Source organism: Salmo salar, chromosome 09 (assembly GCF_965601325.2).
Source record: "Salmo salar chromosome 09, fSalSal1, whole genome shotgun sequence".
In the NCBI taxonomy this organism is placed as follows: Eukaryota; Metazoa; Chordata; class Actinopteri; order Salmoniformes; family Salmonidae; genus Salmo; species Salmo salar.
The window spans coordinates 99,164,476-99,181,616 of record NC_138299.1 but is presented as its reverse complement, the minus strand read 5'-3'; the positions used below and the strand labels follow the sequence as shown (position 1 = coordinate 99,181,616).

Sequence of the window (17,141 nt, the reverse complement as noted above, 5' to 3'; positions counted from 1 at the left end):
CCCTATAACAAGCATCGGCTGGAGTGGTGTAAAGCTCGCCGACATTGGATTCTGGAGCAGTGGAAACGCGTTCTCTGGAGTGATGAATCAAGCTTCACCATCTGGCAGTACAACGGACAAATCTGGGTTTGGCGGATGCCAGGAGAACACTACCTGCCTGAATTCATAGTGCCAACTGTAAAGTTTGGTGGAGGAAGAATAACAGTTCGGGCTTGACCCCTTAGTTCCAGTGAAGGGAAATCTTAACGCTACAGCAGACAATGGCATTCTAGACGATTCTGTGCTTCCAACTTTGTGGCAACAATTTGGGGAAGGCCATTTCCTGTTTCAGCATGACAATGCCCCGTACACAAAGCGAGGTCCATACAGAAATGGCTTGTCGAGATCAGTGTGGAGGAACTTGACTGGCCTTCACAAAGACCTCAACCCCATCGAACACCTTTGGGATGAATTGGATCGCCGACTGTGAGCCACGCCTGATCACCCAACATTAGTGCCTGACCTCACTAATGCTCTTGTGGCTGAATGGAAGCAAGTCCCCGCAGCAATGAACCAACATCTAGTGGAAAGCCTTCCCAGAACAGTGGAGGCTGTTATAGCAGTAAAGGGGGGACCAACTCCATATTAATGCCCATGACTTTGGAATGAGATGTTCGACGAGCAGGTGTCCACATACTTTTGGTCAGGTAGTGTATACAGAGAGCAATATTTCATATAATTATTGTCCTCTAGGACATTGGTTTTCAAACCTCTCTTCAGGGACCACCAGACATTTCACAATTTAGTTGTAGCCCTGTGCTAGCTCTATTTAACCTAACCAAGGGCTTGGTATTCAGTTGAATCAGGTATACTAACTCTATTTAACCTAATCAAGGGCTTGGTATTCAGTTGAATCCGGTATACTAACTCTATTTAACCTAATCAAGGGCGTGGTATTCAGTTGAATCAGGTATACTAACTCTATTTAACCTAATCAAGGGCTTGGTATTCAGTTGAATCAGGTATACTAACTCTATTTAACCTAATCAAGGGCTTGGTATTCAGTTGAATCAGGTATACTAGCTCTAGAATAGTTCAAATATATGGAATGGCTTGGGGTCCCAGAGGTTGAAAACCCCTGCTCGAGAACAGTGCCTTCTAGGGGAGGTTGTTTGTAGTCAACAGTTCATTCAAAACATGTGTGTGTGTGTGTGGGGGGGGGGGGGTTGGTACATGGGGGCCCAGTACAGAGTTTGGGAAACACTGCATCAGGCTACTGTATAGTGTAAAGACAGCTGTACAGAAGCACCCTGCCACCTGACTTTATCAGTTACCCACAGCCCTGAGATAAGGTTCTTCAGAAGGATTCTTCATTGCCCCCCTACATGTGCTCAGTAACAAGTGGCCAACATTGAGGGTCCCTGATGTTTTTTTTTTACTGTGTTTACCCGATTACTGTTACACGTCAGTAGCCTGGTATCTGTAAGGTTACTGCAGTCATTTAGAAAGCACTCTGACTTTTGAAGAGGATTTAAAGAAAGAATACAATTTAAATGAAAACAATATGTTTATTAGGTTTTCCAAGTAAAAGTGTACAGAAACAGTCTCTAACAAGAATTCCCACCAAAAACCCACATTAAAATAACTTTTAAGAAAAAATTATGTACAAAACTATGCCTCCTTGTGGAATGACATTTAATTTCTCTCATACTTATTTACAAATCACAAAGATTAAACAATTGAATTAAAAGCCTGGCACCAACAAAATATAATGATTCATGTGCGTATCATCATGGAGGTTAGAACTGGTTAACTGTTGGGTACTAATAACTAGATCATTTATGCAGTACAGCTATATATGAAAATATTAAGCATACTGTTACTGTATATTATAGCACAACATATTTAAATGTATACATTTGTCAATTAATGTAAGGCACTTTAATTAAGATATTTTTTCTTAATATAAGAAACGAGTATTTACACTTCATAAATATATTGTATTATGGCAATAGCGCAGATAATTCTCAACTAGAACAATTCTCAAGTCAAGTTGCTCCCTGCTTTCATTCTGCAAGGATTCAAATGATCTTCCTGGGGAAAACATTTGGGGTGTCCTAGGACAAGAGGATAGCTGTCAAGATAATGTGTCATTCAGTGGACATACTGTACTGTATCATATTCCTTGTGTAAACACTAGAGGCCCCTGAAGAACTGCAGAGAGAGTTCATAACCCAGAAACATGGTGGCACTCATTGGGAAGCCCCGGAGAGCGTTCACGGAGGCTCCGCGGAAAAAGACCTGAAGAGAGCGATAGAAAATAATTACATAATGTATAAAAAAAAAAAAGGAATTAAATTAAAACTTAACATCCTATGTTCATAACAGTCAACCAAACAAATATCTAGCTGAAACCACATGGTTAACACCTATTCAAGCTTATTCAGGCCAAGTGCCTCTCTTGTTAAATGATTGTCAGGTATTGATCAAATGTTTGTGATCAGTCTCTGTCTGGTCACTTGGGGGGGGGGGTGTGACATATCACTATTGGCTTTTTACTATTTTGTTACATCACAAATTGACCAAAACCTGTTTGAACTCCCTCTTAACCTAGGAACGACCTTGGTAGTTAGTTAATAACTTTTCTTTGGAACAGATCTCGTCTCGCCCTTGTGACTTTTACAGGACATGTTGAGTTGGGTTCACCTGAGTAGAACCTTTAAAAGCTGAAGGGACTAAGACTTGCAGCTACTAGAAGTGTCAGCAATGATCTATGTTGCCACAAATCTACACCAAAACCACAGGCTACCGTATTACTTTACAAATGAAATGTAGTGATGAATCCATGTTAAATGACTACACAGTGGGCTGGTTTTCTGTACAAAGATTAGACCTACACATGGACAAAGAAGCATGTTCAATGATCTTCACTGAAAGTGCTGCTTTGTCTAGGGCTACAGACTTAATGGGAGTCCGGGAAACAGGCCCAGTGTGTACTGTGTGTCTGTTTGCTTACATGTATCCCCTCGGTCTTGTAGCTCTGAACGATGCAGTGTACAATCCCTCTGTATTTCCTCGTGTGGAGAGCGTCAGCCTGTAGTCTGCTCTTCACCACGTCAGCTGGAGTAGCCGTGACCCACGAGATAGAACCTGTAGACAGAAACATGTCAGAGGTCAGGAGATGTACTTTAGCATGTAGCAATAGAGTTGATCTATAATGTTTTAGAAAGTCCTTGTAACAGGCTTTGGCTACAGTGATGTACATTAGCATGTAGCAACAGAGTTGAACTATAATGTTTTAGAAGGTCCTTGTAAAACAGGCTTTGGCTACAGTGATGTACATTAGCATGTAGCAACAGAGTTGAACTATAATGTTTTATATTTACATTTACATTTAAGTCATTTAGCAGACGCTCTTATCCAGAGCGACTTACAAAATGGTGCATTCACCTTATGATATCCAGTGGAACAACCACTTTACAATAGTGCATCTAAATCTTTTAAGGGGGGGGGGTTAGAAGGATTACTTTATCCTATCCTAGGTATTCCTTAAAGAGGTGGGGTTTCAGGTGTCTCCGGAAGGTGGTGATTGACTCCGCTGTCCTGGCGTCATGAGGGAGCTTGTTCCACCATTGGGGTGCCAGAGCAGCGAACAGTTTTGACTGGGCTGAGCGGGAACTGTGCTTCCTCAGAGGTAGGGGGGCCAGCAGGCCAGTGGTGGATGAACGCAGAGCCCTTGTTTGGGTGTAGGGCCTGATCAGAGCCTGACCTTTTAGAAGGTCCTTGTAAAACAGGCTTTGGCTACAGTGATGTACATTAGCATGTAGCAACAGAGTTGAAGTATAATGTTTTAGAAAGTCCTTGTAAAACAGGCTTTGGCTACAGTGATGTACATTAGCATGTAGCAACAGAGTTGAAGTATAATGTTTTAGAAGGTCCTTGTAAAACAGGCTTTGGCTACAGTGATGTACATTAGCATGTAGCAACAGAGTTGAACTATAATGTTTTACATTTACATTTACATTTAAGTCATTTAGCAGACGCTCTTATCCAGAGCGACTTACAAAATGGTGCATTCACCTTATGATATCCAGTGGAACAACCACTTTACAATAGTGCATCTAAATCTTTTAAGGGGGGGGGGTTAGAAGGATTACTTTATCCTATCCTAGGTATTCCTTAAAGAGGTGGGGTTTCAGGTGTCTCCGGAAGGTGGTGATTGACTCCGCTGTCCTGGCGTCGTGAGGGAGCTTGTTCCACCATTGGGGTGCCAGAGCAGCGAACAGTTTTGACTGGGCTGAGCGGGAACTGTGCTTCCTCAGAGGTAGGGGGGCCAGCAGGCCAGTGGTGGATGAACGCAGAGCCCTTGTTTGGGTGTAGGGCCTGATCAGAGCCTGACCTTTTAGAAGGTCCTTGTAAAACAGGCTTTGGCTACAGTGATGTACATTAGCATGTAGCAACAGAGTTGAAGTATAATGTTTTAGAAAGTCCTTGTAAAACAGGCTTTGGCTACAGTGATGTACATTAGCATGTAGCAACAGAGTTGATCTATAATGTTTTAGAAAGTCCTTGTAACAGGCTTTGGCTACAATCAGGGCATGTTCCAGTCGGCAAAGCTTTATATGTAATACAAATAATAATAATAAATCATTTGGTGGTAGAGAAGACTATAGCACTCGTCACTACAGTTCAGTTAGAGTATAGCTATCATAGCGGTACAACCAGTTTTGGGTACTGACGGATTACATGTAACAGGGATTACGTAATCAGATTACATCAACCCAGATTACTTTAAAAAAATGTATGGATTACAGTTACATTCTTAAAAAACAGCCAATTACATTTTGTAAAACTTCAAGATGTTTCTTCAAACACACTGAACTGGTAGGTTTTTTGAAAACTGTGCTGAGACACACTGCTAGGAAGTCACCTTTCAGTGGGAATGGAAGCTTTTTCCTTCTGTTCTAATCTATTAAAAATCCCAAATGTCCTCTCCTTGTTGCTTTCCATACAAACATTTTTATTTTACCAAAAACATCAGACCCTCACTTATTGAGAACTACAGTTGCAAAGGGAGGGTAAACTAGCAGAATTGTTTTAGAATACATAAAATCCTTGAAATATATCACAAGACATCTAGTGGCCCTTTGAGTACTTATCACAGATGTCTGTAATTATGTCTTGCCCTCTGTGTGGCCGTATCACAATATAATTAAATAAGATGATTTAAAATAGAAAACAGAACGACAAAGCTGTAAAACGTCTAAATATAAACCATCTACTTAGTGAAGGCTCCCGAGTGGCGCAGCGATCTAAGGCACTGCATCTCAGTGCTAGAGACGTCACTATAGACACCTTGGTTCGAATCCAGGCTGTATCACAACTGGCCGTGATTGAGATCCCCGTAGGGCGGTGCACAATTGGCCCAGTGTCGTCCGGGTTTGGTCGGTGTAGGCCGTCATTGTAGATATACTATTTTATTTTTTTTAATACAATTTTTGTTTAATATGAGAGTTTCAGCATGAAATATCGTTGCCATATTTTTTCACACTCTTATATTTATTTTACTATGTCACTATGTGTTGTTGTCGATGTTTTGGGGCCAAACTGATGGCAGTTATGAAACAAGTCAACAGTAGGAAGAGATGCAGAGTTAATTGAAATTAATGCCATTGTTGATTTGATGCTTTTTTCATTAATTAGGCTTGAACCATATGGTCTAATTAAATCAACAACACCTTTCTAGAACATTCAAATGGAAGGAAGTAGTCATAATTAATTGTTGTCACTTCTTAAGCCCATTCTGGTGGGAAGCTGCTATAGACCACCAAGTGCTAACAGTCAGTATCTGGATAACATGTGTGAAATGCTTGATCATGTATGTGATATCAACAGTGAGGTATATTTTCTGGGTGATTTAAATACTGACTGACTTATCAAGCTGCCCACTCAAGAAAATGCTTCAACCTACCAGGGTAGTTACAAACAGCATAGGAATAAAATCATCAACATGTATTTTTCACATCTTTGCTAATGCTGCAGAAATGTGCTTGAAAGCAGTATCCAGATCCATCAGATGTAGTGATCACAATATATAGTAGCCATATCGAGGAAAACCAAAGATCCAAAGGCTGGGCCTAATATAGTGTATAAGTGGTCATAGAAGAAGTTTCGTAGTGATTCCTATGTTGTTGATGTAAAGAATATTTGTTGGTCCGTGGTGTGTAATGAGGAGCAAACAGACGCTGCACTTGACACATTCATGAAATTGCTTATCCCAGTTACTAATAAGCACGCATCCATTAAGAAAATGACAAAAAACTGAAATCCCTGTTGAGGAATTGAAAAATTGTATGATTGAGAGGGGTGAGGCAAAAGGAATGGCAAATAAGTCTGGCTGTACAACCGATTGGCAAACGTACTGCAAATGTAGAAATCATGTGACTAAACTGAATAAAAATAAATAACTACACTATGAAACAAAGATAACTGACATAAAGAATGATAGTAAAAAGCTTTCGAGCACCTTCAATTACATTTTTGGAAAAAAAGGCAAACTCATCTCCATCATTCATTGAATCAGATGGCTCATTCATCACAAAACCCACTGATATTGCCAACTACTTTAATGATTTTTTCATTGGCAAGATGAGAAAACTTAGGCATGACATGCCAGCAACAAACGCTGACACTACACATCCAAGTATATCTGACCAAATTATGAAAGACAACCATTGTACTTTTGAATTCAGTATTAAAATTCTATCAACACGCAAACAGTTCTAAAAATGTCCTACAATTTCCTTTCTATCTGTGGTTGTTCGTCTTATCATCTCGCTCGATGGAAGGTCATAGTTCACCCATTACCCAACTTTTTTTTAACCACTACATCACTGATAATAGGGTGCAGAGCTTGATTAGTAATGCCTAGGAATACAAAATGTGAATGCTATGTATTTTGACAAGAGAGATACAGTATTGATGTAAAGAGTTGATCATTTTATGCAATTCATCATTACAACTGACTGAACAGTCGCTGATGCTACGTGACAGTGTGAATCATTTATCATATTTCAGAGGTATAACATTAAAACTGTATAGCTAATAGGCTAGGTGTTCACCCCAGAAACCCTAGACCAGAGCTGCCCAACCCTCTTCCTGGAGATCTACCGTCCTGTGGGGTTTCAGTCCAAACGTAATTTAACACACCTGATTCTACTAATTAGCTGCGCAACAAGACCTTAACTAGCTTAATCAGATATGCTAAATTAGGGTTGGATTGAAAACCTACAGGACAGTAGATCTCCAGGAAGAGGGTTGGGCCGCCCTGCCCTAGACCCACTCCAATTCGCATATCGCGCCAATAGATCCACAGATGACGCAATCTCAAATCGCACTCCACACTGCCTTTTCCCACCCGGACAAAAGGAACACCTATGTGAGAATGCTATTCATTGACTACAGCTCAGCGTTCAACACCATATTGCCCACAAAGCTCATCACTAAGCTAAGGACCCTGAGTCTAAACACCTCCCTATGCAACTGGATCCTGGACTTCCTGACGGGCCGGCCCCAGGTGATAAGGGTAGGCAACAACACATCTGCCACGCTGATTCTCAACACGGGGGCCCCTCAGGGGTGCGTGCTTAGTCCCCTCCTGTACTCCCTGTTCACCCATGACTGCATGGCCAAGCATGACTCCAACACCATCATTAAGTTTGCTGACGACGCAACAGTGGTAGGCCTGATCACCGACAACGATGAGACAGTGAGGTCCGGAAGGCGGTAGACTAAAACTCAAACCCTGGTTACGGCCCTGCTAGCAATGTCAGGATTGTGGGTATGATTTATGTATGGGCCTAATAACCCTCCACCAGTACATTCTCTGGCCTAGTGGAAACCAAAATGAGGCCACGGTTTCAACAGAATGCTCCTTCATCTGACCTAAAGGCTACTTTCAAATTTGCTTCCACCAAGCACAACTAGCAACAGTAACATTACCATCCATCCGTAAACACCTTCCAGTTACCTGCCAGTCCTCCAGACACCCATACAGAACAGGGATGAGGTGATGACCTCCCTTCAGGGGATAGCCAGCTACAGAACAACGCGTAAGGGATGAAGTACAGCGTGTACCCAGGGACGTCTCTCAGGACCATGGCCCCGGCTCCTCTGTAGAGTCCCTGGATCCCCTCAGTCTGCAGTATGGAACTGATGCAGTGGATGGGCCCTCTGTAGGTCGGCTGGCCCTGGAGAGTCACTGAGCGCACAGCGATATTACCTTTCACAGTCGTCCCGGCAAGGGTCAGGTTCTCTAAAATACACAAGGATACAAAACAATAATGATTAGATTCTACTTTACTTTATTGACCACTCATGCAGATAGAAGATCGTTTGGATTAAGGGGAAGGAGGCTTTAGCTATATACCAGAACAACAGGTGATGGTCAACATTTAACCCATGTATTATGCCCTATACTGTAGGCACCATAAAGATCCATGGGGCAACACACAAGGACGTGTGGTACATCGCCATATAAAAAAGGTGCAGCAGTTTCCGTCTTCAAAACGGTGACTGGTGACTCATCACTGACAGGTGATTATAACGCCTTTAGTTTATCAACCTTTAAGTGAGCTGGTTACAATCCACGGGATTTATCATCTCAAGCTAGCTCGTCGGAGTTGCTGTTGTGAAATATGAATGGCTGTTGGAAAACTAATGGGGCGCTGAATCTGAATAGGCAAATGAATCGTTGTCCCTGGTTCGTTGAATTGTCAATTTATTCTGTTCTGTTCTAATCTAGACCTCTGAGTAAAGTCCCACTAAAATGAGCTGTCTAAACCCATGGGAACTATAGGCACTGTACCTGCTAGAATGGTCTGAAGGATAGTTGTACTAAAGGAAATACCTTTTAGAATGGTCTGAAGGATAGTTGTACTAAAGGAAATACCTTTTAGAATGGTCTGAAGGGTAGTTATAGTAAAGGAAATACCTTTTAGAATGGTCTGAAGGGTAGTTATAGTAAAGGAAATACCTGCTAGACAGGGCAGAGTCTGCATCTGCAGTCTGATCTTAACCAGGTCGACCGGAGCTCCGAGTCCCACTGACATCAGCCCTGTCAACATGCTGGCCAGGGTCATGTCCAGCATACCACACGACTGCCTCTCGTCACCATGGCGGAACTTGCTTATAACCCTCTGTGTGTTGTTGAAAAACCCAAACACCACTGAGTTATACACAGTGATGCTGGCCAGCGGGAAGGAGAGACCCTTGAAGAAGCCAGCAACCTAGGTGGAAGAAAAATGAGAGGTTTTATGGAACAATTTGTTTTGCAGAAGGCCTGGGTCCCAGTATACCACGTGACCTTTGGCAGCTTTAAGCATTCTCCTTCTCCCAGAGCGCCCTCCACTTCTTTCCAGGTTTTTCTCCCTCCCAGCCAGAGAGAGGATACAGAGGGAGTATTCACAGCAAGGCTCAATAATATTTTATAAAACAAAAGCACAGTTGCTTCAAAAGTCACATTTTTCATTCCAGAACTGTCACAGCAAGGCCTACAGTATAATCTACAGATGAGAGTGTGAGTTGAATATAGGATATTAGAATGAACTTTTACAGTAGTTGTCGCAGCTGACACTTATGTCCAAGCCCTCTACAGTTCTAAAGGAAACCGTACCAATACCATGGCGACAAATGGTTTACTATGCCAAATATTACTTCATGTATTACTGTGGGATCCATTCCCATTGGGTTCCCCACAACATGTCCATGTACGCATGACTGTAAATTGCGTTGAATAAAAGTGTCTGCTAAACGGCCTATATTACCGTTAGACTACAAGAGCAGTGACATATCAAATCAAATTGTATTAGTCACATGTGCCGAATACAAACAGGTGTAGACCTTACAGTGAAATGCTTACTTACAAGCCCCTTAACCAACAATGTAGTTTAAAAAATATGAATAAGAAATAAAAGTAACAACTAGTTAATCACTAACAGTTTCCTTTCTGTAGATTTGGAGGACACAGTGAAGGGTGTTCTTGTATCCATTCCCAGCTTGTAAACGAGTCTGTTGGGTAGAATCATAGAAAATGGTAAATGATAAGAACCTCAACATTCCTACTACATAAAACTTTGGCTTACACAATCTACAACATGTAGGCTAGGTGATGTGTGCTAACTGGTTTTAATGTTACTGCATTACTGCAGGCCTATAGCCCTCTAAATGGTAACTGTGTATGTACAGATACAGTAATATTGCATGTTTGATAAAAACCCAAGGTTTGACATTAAGGGTTGATCTATTGCCTAGAACAAGTGAATTGAACAGCTAGGCAATTTGAGCCTGCTCGGAGGTTAACCCCATTGGGCCTTTTCTTTTTTTTTTACTGACAGCAACGAAACTGCAAGCATTGATCTGCCTGGTTCACCTACATTGTTTAAATGAAAGAGACAATTTATGGCATTTTTGTGGGCCTTTCAGACCTTAATGTCAATCCATGATTTAACCTGTTGGGTCTAGGGGGCAGCATTTGCACGTCTGGATAAAAAAAATGTACCCGATTTAATCTGGTTACTAATCCTACCCAGTAACTAGAATATGCATATACTTATTATATATGGATAGAAAACACTCTAAAGTTTCTAAAACTGTTTGAATGGTGTCTGTGAGTATAACAGAACTCATTTGGCAGGCAAAACCCTGAGACATTTTCTGACAGGAAGTGGATACCTGATGTGTTGTATTGACTTTAAACCTATCCCATTGAAAAACACAGGGGCTGAGGAATATTTTGGCACTTCCTATTGCTTCCACTAGATGTCACCAGCCTTTACAAAGTGTTTTGAGTCTTCTGGAGGGAGATCTGACCGAACAAGAGCCATGGAACGATGATGTCCCATTAGACACCTGGCGCGCGAGTTCATGTTGGGTACCCTCGTTCCAATACGTTATAAAAGAGTATGCATTCGTCCACCTTGAATATTATTCATGTTCTGGTTAAAAAAGGCCCTAATGATTTATGCTATACAACGTTTGACATGTTTGAACGAACGGAAATATATTTTTTCCCCTCGTTCATGACGAGAAGTCCGGCTGGCTTAGATCATGTGCTAACAAGACGGAGATTTTTGGACATAAATGATGAGCTTTTTTGAACAAAACTACATTCGTTATGGACCTGTGATACCTGGAAGTGACATCTGATGAAGAGAATCAAAGGTAATGGATTATTTACATAGTATTTTCAATTTTAGATCTCCCCAACATGACGTCTAGTCTGTATCGCAACGCGTATTTTTCTGGGCGCAGTGCTCAGATTATTGCAAAGTGTGATTTCCCAGTAAGGTTATTTTTAAATCTGGCAAGTTGATTGCGTTCAAGAGATGTAAATCTATAATTCTTTAAATGACAATATAATATTTTAGCAATGTTTTCTAATTTTAATTATTTAATTTGTGACGCTGACTTGACTGCCGGTTATTGGAGGGAAACGATTTCCTCAACATCAATGCCATAGTAAAACGCTGTTTTTGGATATAAATATGAACTTGATAGAACTAAAAATGCATGCATTGTCTAACATAATGTCCTAGGAGTGTCATCTGATGGAGATTGTAAAAGGTTAGTGCATCATTTTAGCTGGTTTTATGGTTTTGGTGACCCTGTCTTTGACTTGACAAAACATTACACACAACTCTTGTAAATGTACTGTCCTAACATACTCTAAATGTATGCTTTCGCCGTAAAACCTTTTTGAAATCGTAAAACGTGGTTAGATTAAGGAGATGTTTATCTTTCAAATGGTGTAAAATAGTTGTATTTTTGAAAAATTTGAATTTTGACATTTATTTGGATTCAAATTTGCCGCTCTTGAAATGCACCTGCTGTTGATGGAGTGCACCACGGGTGGCACGCTAGCGTCCCACCTAGCCCCAAGAGGTTAAACCCACAGGAGGTTGGTGGCACCTTAATTGGGGAAGATGGGCTCGTGGTAATGGCTGGAGTGGAATGGTATCAAACACATGGTTTCCATGATTTCCATGTGTTTGATGCCATTCCATTTGTGCTGTTCCAGCCATTATTATGGGCCTTCTTCACCTCAGCAGCCTCCACTGTTTAAACCTCAGACAGTTTCCTGTACACAGATTAAAACTAAACCTGGACTTAAACTCAAGATAAACAGAGAATCTCCTTTCAGTTCAGGACTAGGCTTGATCAGTATCTGGGAAACCAGTCCTTTATGTGTTGAACTGTGTCCTCATGTACCTTGACTGTGTCCAGCGGATGACCCACAATAACACTGGAAGCTCCTATTGGAAAAACAGATGGAAACCACATTTAGAGGAGTGAGAAGGGATAGATAGGGGTGGGAGAGAGAGTGAAAGAGAGAGAGTGAAAGAGAGAGAGGGGGAGAGAGAGATAAAGAAAGAGAGGGGGGGAGAGAGAGTGAAAGAGAGAGAGGGGGAGAGAGAGAAAGAGAGAGGGGGGAGAGAGAGAGAAAGAGAGAGGGGGAGAGAGAGTGAAAGAGAGAGCGGGGAGAGAGATTGAGGGTGAAAGAGAGCGAGAGAGTGAAAGAGAGAAACACACACAGAGAGAGAGAACCGAAGAAAATTAACAACATTGACAAATGGTTTGATGAAGAATGCAAAAACCTAAGAAAGAAATTGAGAAACCTATCCAACCAAAAACAGCAGACTCGTACATTTCCTCAGTGAAAACATTGTACTAAGCAAATGTCAAATTGGCTTTTTACTAAATTACAATACGACAGACCACGTATTCACCCTGCACACCCTAATTAACAAACAAACAAACCAAAACAAAGTCAAAGTCTTCTCATTCTTTGTTGATTTCAAAAAAGCTTAACTCAATTTGGCATGAGGGTCTGCTATACAAATTGATGAAAAGTGGTGTTGGGGGAAAAACATACAACATTATAAAATCCATGTACACAAACAACAAGTGTGTGGTTAAAATTGGCAAAAACACCAAATAATGCATGCAGAGCAGAATTAGGCCGATACCCGCTAATGATCAAAATCCAGAAAAAAGTTGTTAAATTCTACAACCACCTAAAAGGAAGCAATTCCCAAATGTTCCATAACAAAGCCATCACCCAGAGAAAGATTAACCTGGCAAAGTCCCCTAAGCAAGCTGGTCCTGGAGCTCTGTTCACAAACACAAACACCCCAGGACAGCAACACAATTAGACCCAACCAAATCATGAGAAAACAAAAAGATAATTACTTGACACATTTGAAAGAATTAACAAAAAAAACCGAGCAAACTAGAATGCTATTTGGCCCTAACAGAGTACACAGTGGCAGAATACTTGACCACTGTAACTGACCCAAACTTAAGGAAAGCTTTGACTATGTACAGACTCCGTGAGCATAGCCTTGCTATTGAGAAAGGCCGCCGTAGGCAGACCTGGCTCTCAAGAGAAGACAGGCTATGTACACACTGCCCACAAAATGAGGTGGAAACTAAGCTGCACTTCCTAACCTCCTGCCAAATGTATGACCATATTAGAGACACATATTTCCCTCAGATTACACAGACCCACAAAGAATTTGAAAATGAACCCAATTTTGATAAACTCCCATATCTACTGGGTGAAATACCACAGTGTGCCATCACAGCAGCAAGATGTGTGACCTGTTGCCACAAGAAAAGGTCAACCAGTGAAGAACAAACACCATTGCAAATACAACCCATATTTTTGTTAATTTATTTTCCCATTTTTACTTTAACTATTTGCACATAATATGACATTTGAAATGTCTTTATTCTTCTGGAGCTTTTGTGAGTGTAATGTTTATTGTTAATTTGCATTGTTTTATTATCTACTTCACTTGCTTTGGCAAAGTTAACATATGTTTCCCATGCCAATAAAGCCCTTAAATTGAAATTGAATTGAAAGAAAGCATGCAGGGAATTCTACGCAATTAAAAAGCAAATTAAAATCAAAATACTTATTCAAATTGCCTAAATCTAATTTAAATGTGTCATTGAACCAATTGCACTTCATGGCAGAGAGGTGTGGGGTCCAGTTGCAGAACAAGATTTCACCCAATGGGACAAACACACCATTGAAACCCTGCATGCAGAGTTCTATAAGAGTCTCCTACATGTCCAGAGGACAACTACAAATAATACATGCAGGGCAGAATTAAGCCAATATCCACTAATGTTTGTTGCTCATCCATATATTTATATATTCTTATTTCAGTCCTTTACTTAGATTTGTGTGTATTAGGTATTTGTTGTGGAATTGTTAGATTACATGTTAGATATTACTGCACTGTCAGAACTAGAAGCACAAGAATTTCGCTACACTCGCAATAACATCTGCTAACCATGTGTATGTGACCAATACAATTTGATTTGATAATAAGAAAAACTCAAAATAGAGCAATTACGTTTTGGAAACATCTCAAATACAGTGACCCCCTCTCATATCATTACCAAGCCCTGCAATGCCAAGAGCTGAGCAAAGAAAAGAGTCCCCTCATCCAGCTGGTCCTGAGTTTACAAATCTGTTCAACTAACACACTGAAGTCTCAGGACCAGAACATCGAATCAATCAGAATAAAATACAACAGTCAAAACTATTGGGAAATAAGGCAAATAAAAATGCAGTGCTATCTGGCCCTATATCGACAGTACACCGTGGCAAACTATTTGACCAAGGTTACTGATCAAAACCTTAGAAAAACCTTGACAAAGTACAGGCTCAGCGAGCACAGCCATGCACCACGGCTGATCCTGTGACAGAGCTGCATTTCCTGACAAAATGTCAAAAATATAAAACAATGAGCGTCATTTCCCCAAATGTTAAACCTTTATTCACGGTTTCAAAGACCGCTCTGATGACAATAGGCTACCGTCCTGTCGGGAGAGGACGCAGAGAGATGTAGGTTGGCAGAGCACTACATTGCTGCCTGCCATAAAACGAGGGACAGTGTCTGACAGACCAACCAACCTGCACATGTCCTTTATGCCATTGTTATTGTCCATTGTATGGTTATTTTGACCCTTGAATTATGTTGTTACTGATTGTCCCGTTGACAGTATTGAATATTATTATTATTATGTTAATATCGTAAATGTATCACTTAATCGCCAAAGTACGCTTTGGCAAGATGTCCATTGTTATGTCATGCCAATAAAGCAAATTGAATTGAAAGCGAGTGAGATAGAGGGTGAGAGATAATAACAACATAATGTTGTTTCAATGGCACACGGCCTAGAACATCCAACCCTCCTCGGACAATACAACTATAGTACCACAGATTTCAGGGAAATACAGAGAGAACTGGGAGAATCATGTCCCGCCAGACAGTCTCAACAGCATTTTAGAACACTACCACAGCTCTACCTCTGCTTCGGGATCATTCTGACTCAACATTTGCAAAAAAACAAACGTAGGCCGATAATGTTCATAACTACAGTAGTCTGCCTATAGGCGAAAACAGGCGATGAAGAGTGAGAACAAGTTACAGCATTCCACAGATAGCATTATGTAATGTGCAACTACTATGCCCCTACTGGCCGTTTCGGGTAGCGCGCCTTGCAGAAGTAGAATATAGATAAGGAATATTTTTTCTCAAACTAAATAGTAAAACGTGTTGGAACTGTTTATTTAATTATTAACTCCCGTTAAGTGTTTGATCAAAATGATCAAATGTCAAGCGCTATGTGGGCAATTAGATTAGGAAACTGTGTATGCTTCCCATTGTTTAAACTTTGTTCCAATTATTCATTTTTAAAATTTATAATGGAACATTGATTAAACGTAGGCTAAATAACAAACATAGCAAATGTATTAAAAATAAAAAACAAAAGTTTGTTTGTTTAACACACATGATAATAAACAAACAACAAAATCGACATACAATTGTCCAACATGTGCTCTATCCCAAACTCATCTCTAATTCTACAGTTAATTGACTAGTTAAAAAAATAAAGGACACTCACCTCCAATCCACCCTGCAAGGAAGTCATCTAGATGAAAACAACTCATTTTAGGATGCTCTTAATACCTTTTCTTTTGTAACTGTCACCAGTCAGTCACTTGTGAGCAGAAATCTTAATTGTCTGGAATTGAAAGTCGATACAGACGCGCGGGGTAGGCTATTTAAGAAACAAAGTAAAACAAATGTACTTTCCTAGCATCTATGTAAACCTCTAGATAGGTGTAGGAGGGTCAGTAAACATAAAACCGTTGGGAAGGATTGGGCGTCTCTAAACCAATCAGCATCTAGGCTTTCTGTGTAGCACTCGCCGTCGCAAAACATTGGGCATGCTCGTTTTGCATTGTCCGGTGCCCCGGTGAGTAGAGCTTTAACGTCAGGACAAGTGGAATCGACAAAAACTGGACCCCGGGCCATACAAAACAAACTTGCCCAGTTACTTTGCTCTGATGACCTTCAAGCCGTCCTAAATTGTTTGTGCAGTTGGGAATAAAATAACGTCATAAATACTGTAAGCCAAGAGGAATGTGGATGTAAACAAAATATTATCTTCATTGGTCACGTACATAATTAACCACGTGGGAGGAGATTGAAGGCTATATCATATCACAAAACATTTATCAACTTATTTGGGCAACACAAATAAACTCCATAAACGTTGTGCAACATAGCTTTTTCTTATTTTTAGTTGTTAATAAGTTATTTTCCTATTTAATAGGCTATATAGCAAACTAACCATTTATATTGTGAAAGAGGAGATAACAGAACAGGGTTGAAGACACACCCAGACATATTGCCTAGAAAACCACACATATAGCACTCAAAGATAAGAAACCATTGCACTGCAGGATGGAAAATTACAAGCAAAATATGTTGCCAGAAGTGGGACAGACATATTTTCTGTTTGCTTGCACCTCTGGACCTCAAGACTCATTCAGAAAACCCCAATTACTATTCTCTTAAGGATCCCCCCCTTTTTTTAAATTTTTGCCTAAAATGACTTACCCAAATCTAACTGCCTGTAGCTCAGGACCTGAAGCAAGGATATGCATATTCTTGATACCATTTGAAAGGAAACACTTTGAAGTTTGTGGAAATGTGAAAGGAATGTAGGAGAATATAACACATTAGATCTGGTAAAAGATAATACAAAGAAAAAACTATGCATTTTTCGTATATTCTTTC

At 40.5% G+C, this 17,141-nt stretch overlaps 1 protein-coding gene across 1 annotated transcript; it reads right to left on the bottom strand.

The window, feature by feature from the left end:
• Positions 1–1,527: 1,527 nt before the first annotated feature.
• On the bottom strand, positions 1,528–16,615 carry LOC106612251 (solute carrier family 25 member 48-like). Its single transcript, XM_014213246.3, has 7 exons — positions 15,961–16,615; positions 12,247–12,290; positions 9,976–10,047; positions 9,014–9,266; positions 8,009–8,293; positions 2,996–3,129; positions 1,528–2,280 (listed from the first exon to the last, which is right to left on the bottom strand). Exons 1-7 carry the CDS (start codon positions 16,004–16,006, stop codon positions 2,176–2,178), a joined length of 939 nt encoding a protein of 312 aa, XP_014068721.1. The 5' UTR covers positions 16,007–16,615; the 3' UTR covers positions 1,528–2,175.
• Between the last annotated feature and the right edge of the window lie 526 nt (positions 16,616–17,141).

Excerpts from the sequence above, each read along its gene's own strand:
- LOC106612251 (XM_014213246.3), bottom strand. The coding sequence starts at position 16,006 with ATGAGTTGTTTTCATCTAGATGACTTCCTTGCAGGGTGGATTGGAG. Across the intron at positions 9,267-9,975 it reads AAATCTACAGAAAGGAAACT|GTTGCTGGCTTCTTCAAGGG; the intron begins GTTAGTGATTAA and ends TCTTCCACCTAG. Across the intron at positions 8,294-9,013 it reads GACTCTGCCCTGTCTAGCAG|AGAACCTGACCCTTGCCGGG; the intron begins GTATTTCCTTTA and ends TGTGTATTTTAG.